Here is a 10,250-nt window from a genome sequence, read left to right as displayed (position 1 = left end):
CCCCACTAAACAGCAGCCAGCAGCATCTGTACAAGGCAGGGCCTGGCTATCCACCAGACTAGGGGCCAACCAAGCCTACCAGAAGGCCCACATAGTCAGCCTGCCACAAAAGAAGGACCCACGCAGCCCTCTTAGGGGGAAGCCCCAGAGCGTACAGCTTGGGTGACAAGAGAGGAGTGCACTGCTGGGACACATAGGAGCCTCCTACGGAAGGCCACTTCTCTAAGGCCGAGAAACGTAACTAACCTACCACAGACATCAAAATACCAATAGCAACTTAGACAAAATGAGGCGGCACAGGAATATGTTCCAGACGAAGGGATATGATGAAATGCATCTCTTTTTCTCCAGTTAGCATTACAACAAATCTGAGAAGTAAATATCATCCTCATGTATGGATAAAGGAATTTCAAGATAAGAATAAACTCAAGTTGAGAATGAGGTGTAGTGTGTTGTGTAAATACCAACTCAAGAAGGGCATGTGAAAAAAATACACCAGACTCTGAACAGGAGACTAGTAATTCAAAAATAATTTTTATTTTAACTTACATGATTGAAAGAGTGACGAATACAAATGCCACATAACTAAAAGCACCCCCTTCAACCAAAAATAAAATGCAGAAGTGAATACAAAAGATATGGAAGTACTCATGCAATATTCAAAAAATAAAAAAAAACCCAAACAACAAAGCAAACAACTCTGTAACATTTGTGATTTGACTTTCTATAAAAAGAATCATTTCAACCATTTAACAGAGACTGTAGACTATACATACTAACTATATAGACTGTACAATGTACCTTTAAAATGAAAGATATATGCATATATATAATATTTATAAATTTACAAATATATATATACATTATAACTTCACAGTTGAAAGAACTTATTTGCCAGGAAGCCTGACAATTTTCACTTTAAAATGAAATAAGAGTTGTTTTTAAAGGTCTTGCTAAAATGTAAATATTTAAAATGACATCTAAATGATATTTTATATAAGCACATTCAGAGAACAGTTGATATTCCACAGTTCAAATTACACTCACACATATTATTTTGATATCTTGGCATATCCCACCTTGTATACGCTTAAGAGGAAGAAAAGTTATTTAATAAGAGCTACTGAATGGACTTGTACTTTATTTAAAGGACTTGCTATCCTGATATGGAAGCAATATGGGAGCTGTTGGTTTAACTATTTGGCCAAAGGATCCTATCCAGTGATGAATGATTTCTCTGGAGGCAGTGACCATCATTTAGGGCATTCTTCTTCCTAACCTTATGGTAATTTGTATAGAAGAAAAGACCACTGCTAATGACCCTCTGCTTCCACCCCATTAGGATTCCTCCAACCTCTATGTTCTTCTACTTCAAGGAGCATCATAACTTTCTGAATTAATCACAGCTGTCTGAAAACTTCTCGGTTTGATTTGTCTTAGCAGCAAAATACCTCTATTGTAAAAGTATCATTATAAAATGGCTCTTGTTTAAAAAAAAAAAAGCTTAAGTTTTGAGTATCTTTTTAAAATGAGTATGGGTATAATCTTAATAAGGTAGTTTTTAGTGATCTACCCATCTTTTTTACCATAATGGAAACATGCCTTTGGAATTTTCACGATAGACAAAAGAAACAAGAGAAATAGTGGAGGCTTGAAAAAATGAAATTAAAAAAAAATATAAACTCTTACAATATGTCCTTTTACCAGGTTCTGCAGGCAAACTTTTACTTGAAGAAATCTTTTTTTTTGCTTTGCACTTAAGGTAAAATTAGGTAGCTAAAGGGGCCACTCAACCCTGAGAACACAACAGAGGAAAAACTGCAAGGCATATGATATTTATCAAAGTATCATGTGACTATTTCAAGCTTATAGAAGAACTTCCGAAAATGTATAAAGATGGCTGTTTTAAAATCCCATACATACTAGATAAGACAGACCCTTTTACTAAGTATTGTCAGACGCAATCAACCATGTAATCTACTGAAATATACATAGCCCTATTCTGTTGGCTGAAGGAAAAGCAGATAAGTACTGGAAAAGGGGACTTTGAATTCCTCCCATAACATGTTAAATTTCCAGACAACCTCAACAACTTCGAGCTAAGTCACAGCACCATCTTGATTAACAGGGCCATTTATTAAGACAGCTGTTAGGCAGAGTTAACTTGTAATTAAAAGGCCGTGGCAACTTCACTTGCATGACGACCTCCAACTTTAACACAGTCTCGAGGAAATTTGTCCAACTGTTCATATGCCAGCCGCCCATCTTCTCCTGGATATAGAGCATCAAAAATGAATACCAGTTTGAACTTTTTTATTCATCACTCAGAATAATAAATTAATACCAGTTGTTTAGGTAGGGGTCGCTGTATTTTGCTAAGGTTGACTTTAGGTGAGGAAAAGTCATCTTTGGCTATTCTTAATTATGTTGTTTTCTAGGTAATGTTTAGAACAACCAAGAACTTTTGAGCTAATGCCAGAGACTAAAAGAATGTGAAACACAGTAGACGTCCTATGGGCATTTGATGTCAATAACTTCACATAATAGATTTATTCCTGAGAAATTATATGGATTATATTTTAAGTGCATTAGCGATTTCAATATGGCTAGTCCTTGATTTCAGTGCATTGAACTTTTACATAACTTTCACTTTTATACATTAGATATTGGTACATCCAAATGATCTGTCATAAAATCAAGTTTAGGCTTTCAAACTTCTGCTAAAAAATTATTCTTTGCCCTGTACACATGTAGTGATGCTGTCTGCCAGCCAACAACTAGGCTGGTTCTATCAGCAGTACCATCTTGAACAGCCAACATGTATTTGCAAATTATTTGAATATTTTACTCCATTTTTCCTATTTAAGAAAAAATGATTAGAAAATGGGAAAATGAAGTACACATAACTAGTGATAAGAAACAGGCTTTCATACGTTTAATACAAATGAGACAAAGATGCAAATAATTAATTGTGCTCAGTCAGAAGTTCACTGTGAAGAAAAACAGAAGAAAAGATTCCTTGAAATGCTGGAAATATATTGATATTAGTGGGTTTTAGAAAAGGAGTGTAATCATGGATTTTATAATATATTGCCTCTATATATGTATAATTTATTGGATATAAAGGCCTTTCAATAAACCAAAAGTCTGTTTTTGGTTGTTTTTATTTTCAGTACATTTAACTTTTTCAGTAATACATTAGATACAAAAGTAGAGATTTGCGTGTATTTAAAAGAACTTTGTAGTGAACTATTCTATAAGCAAAAGCCATCAATTTTTAGATTCTTTTGTTGATTGTTTCTGCATGCCTTGACTTTTCTGAGGCAAACGCTATTTTTTCCCTAATTCAATAGTTTCCAACTTTTTCTTACTTTGGAGTAGAACCCTTTATTTGAAACAAAATATTTATGCAAAACCCTGGATATAAAACATTAACAGCAATGCCTTTCTGGTTGACGATAGTGGGAGGAGAGACAGAGGGCCCTTAAATTAAGCACATTTATACCATACTCCCTGCCCGCTCACACACACCCCTGGGGATGCCTAGGCTAATGAATGCTACTTAAAAACCCAAGAATACCAGGCTAGTTCCTAGTTTGCTCACAGGGAGATTCCAATTTAGAGGTCTTCAGTTCTTCCTCCAGTAACCTACAGCATCCAGGTGACCTAGAGGGTCAGGATTCCATTGCAGTTCTTGACTGGGTCTGGGTGTCGTGGGTGAGTTATGCAACCCTAGCATGCCTCAGTGTGCCCCTCTGTAAATTGGGATTAACTGTCCCTCATAGAGTCTCAGGAGGATTAAATGAGCTAATGCATGTAGATCCCTCAAAACAGTGCCTGGCACGTGTTACCCAATATTCTTTAGTGACACAACCCGGGCCGGGGTTTCAGGGCACCTCACTGTTACTAAGATTCAGTTTTCAAGGGCTTGGATCTGCATTGGCTCCTCTGCTAGTCCGTTTAACAGCCCTGTGAAGTAGGCAGGGTGTTGGAGGAGAAAGAGCTCGAGCTTTGGGGTGTCAGGCAGTGTGGTTCCAAACAAGACTGAGGTCCAGCCGGGACGCACTGGAACAGCCAGAGCCACGGTGAAAACTGCTGTGTCCAACAGAGAGGCCACCAGCCTCAGGTGGCTGTTTACATTTCAATGGTAACTACTCAAAATTAAACTTTAATTCCTCAGGCATAATAGCCATGTTGAACTGCTCAGCTGCCATGTGTGAATACGTCCTGCCGTCTGGGACGGTGCCTACAGAGCAGTCCCATCATCACAGAGGGGTCTACTGGACAGCTCTGGGTTCAAATATTGAAGTAATTCCATACTGGTTGGTAAACAGTGGCTGCTCGGAGCCCCTTGAATGCCCTGGGACAACCCTCAGCCCTTTATCATAGAGTATCTTTTACCAATTCCCATCAAAAATACTATTTTCACTATATTAATTCAGTCGTCTGTGTGAGATAAAAATACACCAGTATTTCTGTCTTAGGGTCAAAGGAAATTCATAACATTGAGTTCAGAGGTTCTCAACCTGGGAGGCTTTTAATAATCCCAGTGCCGAGGCCCAGCTCAGACCAACAAGGGCAGAATCATTGGAAGTGGAGCCCAGGTACGGGTGTATTTTAAAGGTTCCCTGGTGATTCCAATGGGCATCTAGTGTTGAGAATCATGAACCGGTGGCGTGGTGGGCTATGGGGGCTTTGGGGAGCCACATCTGTAAAGAGTTAAGGTGAAGCAGGTGTGATGACCAGCCCTGGAGATACGGCTTGTGTGCAGCTGAACTGCATCTGGATCATCTACAGGGATGAGCCTCGCCAGGTTACAGTGGGAGGGCAGCGTCGCTGGCTGTGCCTTCCTTCATTGTTATTTCAGGACACTGAAGGGTAAAAGAAGTTCAAGCTAATAATACCCTGGGCACGTTTTTAGGGAATTAAATAATTTCTATGCCTAAAGCAAGCCGTGAGGAATTACTGTTTTATCCTTTAAACACACATAAGTTGGCTAAGATTTCTATCCATTGCATGATATATCAACAGCAGAATGAAGCCTTATTAAACCCTAAGAAAGAGCACCAAACAATGAGTGTGATTGCCACGGTGACTGTAAGTGCCATGAGAGTCTTCCTTACATTCTTAAGCTGCTACTAGAGTCACACTAGGGCAGCGGCTTTTTCCCAACTAGTATTACTGAGCGGATTATATTTGAGGACTTTGAGGAGTATAATGTTTATACTTGGAGTGAAGTGAAGGAGAAGGGTTATTTGGATATTCCAGAAAAAAATAAAATACTTCATTTCTTTTCTTTGGTGTCGGGGCTCGGGGGCAATAGGCCCGCAGGGCAATCAGAGGTTAACCTGAGAGTCTGGGGGACGCTGTGGTACGTGGGGGATCATGGCATCCTGGGGAACCCATCACTGTCCTCCAGGTAGTGCCAACCCCGACCTGGCAATCCAACCTGGATTCCTGACTCTGACCTCTGCTTGATAGTTTGATTTCTATGTTCTTGATTCCAAATAGTCCCCAGACTGTGAAACCAGCTAGAAAGGCTCCAGAGAGAAACCTTCTCCCTCAACATCCAGATAGTTAGAACGAGGAGCTGGGGTGAGATGGAAATTGATCAGTCATACTGTATATGTGTGTGTGTGTGTGTGTGTGTGTGTGTGTGTGTGTGTGTGTGTGTGTGTGTGTGTGTAAGTGTGAGCCGACAGCCTATAGGGGAAAAATTGCTAAAACAAGGCACATGAAGCTCTTCCTTACCATTCCCTTTGAGGGTGTCAGAAATAAACAATCATGTAAAAAAAAAAACAAACAACTCACCAAGAGATAAGAGAGTTTCTGAGGCCACATTTCTGATTTCTTCAGTATCAGACTGACACAATGTCACCAGCATTTTAATGCTTTCAGTAGCCTACAAGGAGAAAATAGTTAAAATAGTGTTCTGACATTTATGTGTGGGATTACATGAGACTTAGCGTTTCGTAGCTGGTAGGGACCTTAAAAACCCCAGGGCTTCCCAAACCTAGTTGAGTATCAAGATGACTTAGGGAGCTCTTGTAAAAGTACAGATTCCTGGGTGCCACGCCAGACACACTATATTAGAACGTCCTGGGTTGGAGCCCAGGATTTTTACTTGTGGGAGCTCTGATGATCAGCTAAGTTCCTATTTCACAGGGGACTCCAGGCCTAGAGAAGTGAAGTGACCAGCCTGCTTTTCCAGAATAGAATCCAATTCTCTTAGTTCTTTCTACTGTATCTCATTCCCTCCAAAACAGCTCTAATGTAAGAATTCCTAATTTTAGTCTGTATACTAAAATAGAGGAGGGGAATAAAGATCAAGGATGGGAATTCTTCTCTTTGTTTATTCCACAAACATTTACTGAGCACTCTGTGAACCAGGCAGTTCACAGGGTCTGGGAGACTCAAGCCAGGAACATGACATGGTCCTGGCCCTCAAGAGTTTACAGTCTGGTGGAAAGACAGACCGTGAAACAAGTAAACTAATTATTATGATGAATGATAGGCTGAGTCAGGGTGGCAGGGCAGAACACGACTGGGAAATGCAGCCTGGTCTGATCAGGGAAGTCTTCCTGGAGGAAGGGATATCTTAGAGGAGTTAGTCAAGTTTGGGCACATGGTAGGGGTGTGTATGTGTGTGTGTGTACGCGTGTGTGTATGTGTGTGTGTGTATATGTAGTGCTTGGGGGTGTGGAGAAGGAAATACATTCTAGGTAAGGGGAATAGCTTGTTACAGGGTCCAAATCGAGGGGAGGCTTATAAGCCACATTAAAGATTTTGGACATCATTCTAAGATCATGGAAAGCCATGTAAGAGTTTTAAGAAGGAGTTGTCTTTTATTCTGAGCTTTCTAACTGCAGTGGAGAGGATGGACTGCAGGGAGGCAGAGAGATGAGTGGGAAGGTAGCTCGAATCCAGGTGAATAGAGTGGGGATAAAGAGTGGACAAATTCCGGCTACTAAGGAGATAGGATCTGCAGGATGAGGAGGCTGGTTGGATGTGGAGGATGAGGGGGAGTGCGGGGTCACTGATGGCTCCCAGGTTTCTGGCCTGAGCTACTGAGAGACGGTTGTACAATCCACTAAGGTACCAGAGACTAGAGGTGGGGGTGAGATGGGTGGAGTTTGAGGTGACTTCCTAGGGGAGATACCTAAGAGCAAGCTGATCAGAGATGGGAAGGGAAGCCCTGGACTGGAAATACGAGGAATTATTAGCATAGAGATGATGATGGAAAACGTAGGCATTCATGTTTCCCCAGGGAGGACTCAGAGGGAGAAGAGGGCCCAGCAGGTGTCTCTACAAACACCAGTATTGAAGGCAGGTAGACGAAAGAGAGCCTGCTACGAAATAAAATGCTCTTCCTGTCATTTTGAGGAGTCGATATTGGGTAACAAATTACAGTTTTCTTTTCTGGAAGAAAGGTAGGCTTATGAAATGGTAGCTGCATGGGTAGACTATGGGTTATTTTAGCTCAGTAAGACAGATGGGGAACCTAAAATTGGAGGGCCACTGGATTTGAGGACCTTGACCTCTCAAGCTTGTTTTCATTTTGATAATAGGAAAGAAAAATGTCGGCTGTCTGTTTGCCATCATTAATTTAAAAAAGTTTTTTTTCCCTGACAAGTTAACAAGAATTGATTGGTTGAGTCTGCACTGTTTTTCACATCATGCTGCATGGAGCCCCTTTCAGGAGCTGTGGGGCTGCAGATGATTTAGAAAGAGGTCTTTTAGTCAGCACAAAGGATCCTATCCTCTAGGAGAAAAAGGTAAAGGAGAAGAATTGGTGCTCCCAGACTCTGGATACGCTAGACTTTAAAACTGTAGCTTTTTTTTTTTTTTTTAATAGATTTATTTATTTATTTATTTTTAATGGCTGCGTTGGGTCTTTGTTACTGTGCACGGGCTTTCTCTAGTTGTGGCGAGCGGGGGCTGCTCCTCGTTGCGGTGCGCGGGCTTCTCACTGTGGTGGTTTCTCTTGTTGAGGAGCATGGGCTCTAGGTGCGTGGGCTCAGTAGTTGTGGCACGTGAGCTCAGTAGTTGTGGCGCACAGGCTTAGTTACTCTGCGGCATGTGGGATCCTCCCGGACCAGGGCTCGAACCCATGTCCCCTGCATTGGCAGGTCGATTCTTAACCACTGGGCCACCAGGGAAGTCCTAAAACTGTAGCTTTTATGGTAAGCTTCACAGCATGTAAATCCACAAAAGCTGGTGCAGATCACTTATCCTCATGTCTTAATTTATGTTAACTCTATATCAGAGCTATCATCACCGACCTGTCACTGTATATCAGGAGAGCACCCAAGTACACAGCAACCACTGTGGGCTTTTTTTGGCCACCTCAAGGTAATTTTGTGACCAAGTAACAAGGAAGGCAAATTTTCCCAGAGCTGTTTTTCTTCACAGGTCATTAACTTTTTCTTTTGAGGTGTTAATCCCTTCCTTCATGTTCCATCAGGCCTGCAGGTCCTTGCACCAACCCAAGAGTTCAGCAAATTTTAAGGTGTGGCCTTTTCATTCTTTTCTCAAGGATGATTAATCTTATATTTTGTGATTAAGGTCGGTCAAACATTAAATCTTGACTACTGAAAGGCAAGCTCTTTAATGTTGGCAATTCTCAGCCCTTTTTTCATTTACACCTCCCTCTGACACAATTAAGATTGATGAGCTGCTTAGTAAAGGAGTTCTCCGGGAAGGATTTGGGAGTTTATTGGCACACTGGATTTTACTACTTCTTTGCCAATTTTATTTGTCCCTGCTATTTTTTTGTACACAAGAAAAACTGATGAAATCAGCATGTCATCTCTTTTTTGGGATGGGAGATACTTTTCTTCCCTTTTTTTTTTTAAATTTATTTATTTATTTTTGGCTGTGTTGGGTCTTCGTTGCTGCACACAGGCTTTCTCTAGTTGCGGCGAGCGGGGGCTACTCTTCATTGCAGTGCGCGGGCTTCTCATTGCAGTGGCTTCTCTTGTTGCGGAGCACGGGCTCTAGGTGCGCGGGCTTCAGTAGTTGCGGCATGCGGGCTCACTAGTTGTGGCTCACGGGTTCTAGAGCACAGGCTCAGTAGTTGTGGTGCATGGGCTTAGTTGCTCCGCGGCATGTGGGATCTTCCAGGACCAGGGCTTGAACCCGTGTCCCCTGCATTGGCAGGTGGATTCTCAACCACTGTGCCACCAGGGAAGCCCTGGGAGATACTTTTCTAACAGTAATTCTGAGGCAAACTGATTCCTGTGGGCTATTGAGAAATGGAATTGTTGTCTGAAACGTATTGACTTTACCAAAACTAAGTTACATTTAGGTACTAAATTTGGGGTTGGTAGATGCAAACTATTAAGTTTAGAATGGATAAACAACAAGGTCCTACTGTATAGCCCAGGGAACTATATCCAACCTCCTGGGATAAACCATAATGGAAAAGAATATTTTAAAAAGAATGTATATGTGTATAAAACTGAGTCACTTTGCTGTACAGCAGAGATTGACACAACATTGTAAATCAACTCTACTTCAGTTAAAGAAAAAGACAAAAAGGACTCCCGAACTAATATACAGTGTAAAGGAGAGGAGAAATGCTGCTAAAGCAGGTACTTCCAAATACAGAAAGAAAGCTGTTCTATGCACCTGGCTTAGTCTCAAAGCCAAAGTCAGCTCAAAGCTGACCCGCCAGGGGCTCTGAGGCTGAGCCTTACCTTCAGGCTTTTCAGGGCCAGGCAAGCTCCCTTCTGGAGCCAGAGGTCAGTCTTTGTTAGGGCTTCACAGTAATAGAGCAGGGCCTGAAAAAGAAGAAAGGACTCTGTGAAGACACTTCGATTTGTTTGTAGTTTTAGATGTATATATCATTTTTACTCCCTGAGATAAGCTACAGATAAAACAAGACATTTTGCACTACCTTCAGAACAACAACAAAAAAAATCCATTAAAATTCATGTTTATTAAAAGAGCTGTCTCTTTACTCAATTCATCATGCCTTCTATTCTATGACTGGAATCACATAATACATGGCCTCTTGTGTCTTGCTCTTTCAGTGGGGGTAATGGTATTTGGCCCATAGAAGAGAGTTTTGAGCAAATTCTACCAAAAGATCAGAACTTTGTAGGAAAGAACAATATGAAGTTCATGCTCTTGGGCCCAAATGGCATTAGAATGGAATATCTTCCTGTGAGTACATCCCACCACATGCTAGCTTATGTAATGCCTTAGAAAAGTTAAGCAAACTCTTCTCAGAGTTCAACATCGACCTC

At 41.3% G+C, this 10,250-nt stretch overlaps 1 protein-coding gene across 4 annotated transcripts in view; it reads right to left on the bottom strand.

Moving 5' to 3' along the window:
- Positions 1 to 515: 515 nt before the first annotated feature.
- Positions 516 to 10,250, bottom strand: part of RIPOR2 (RHO family interacting cell polarization regulator 2) — a 114,235-nt gene continuing 104,500 nt past the window's right edge. For all 4 annotated transcript variants that reach the window (XM_082346331.1, XM_082346327.1, XM_082346328.1 and 1 more), the window contains 3 exons: positions 9,699 to 9,782; positions 5,812 to 5,902; positions 516 to 2,271 (listed from right to left, as the gene is read on the bottom strand). In XM_082346331.1, the coding sequence (XP_082202457.1) occupies positions 2,171 to 2,271; positions 5,812 to 5,902; positions 9,699 to 9,782 (276 nt within the window). In that variant the 3' untranslated portion in view covers positions 516 to 2,170. The remainder of the gene's footprint in view (positions 2,272 to 5,811; positions 5,903 to 9,698; positions 9,783 to 10,250) is intronic.

Source organism: Balaenoptera borealis (genome assembly GCF_965194805.1).
Source record: "Balaenoptera borealis genome assembly, chromosome: 12".
Taxonomy (NCBI): Eukaryota; Metazoa; Chordata; class Mammalia; order Artiodactyla; family Balaenopteridae; genus Balaenoptera; species Balaenoptera borealis.
Note: the sequence above shows the minus strand (reverse complement) of the source record. Positions and strands in the feature narration are given on the sequence as shown.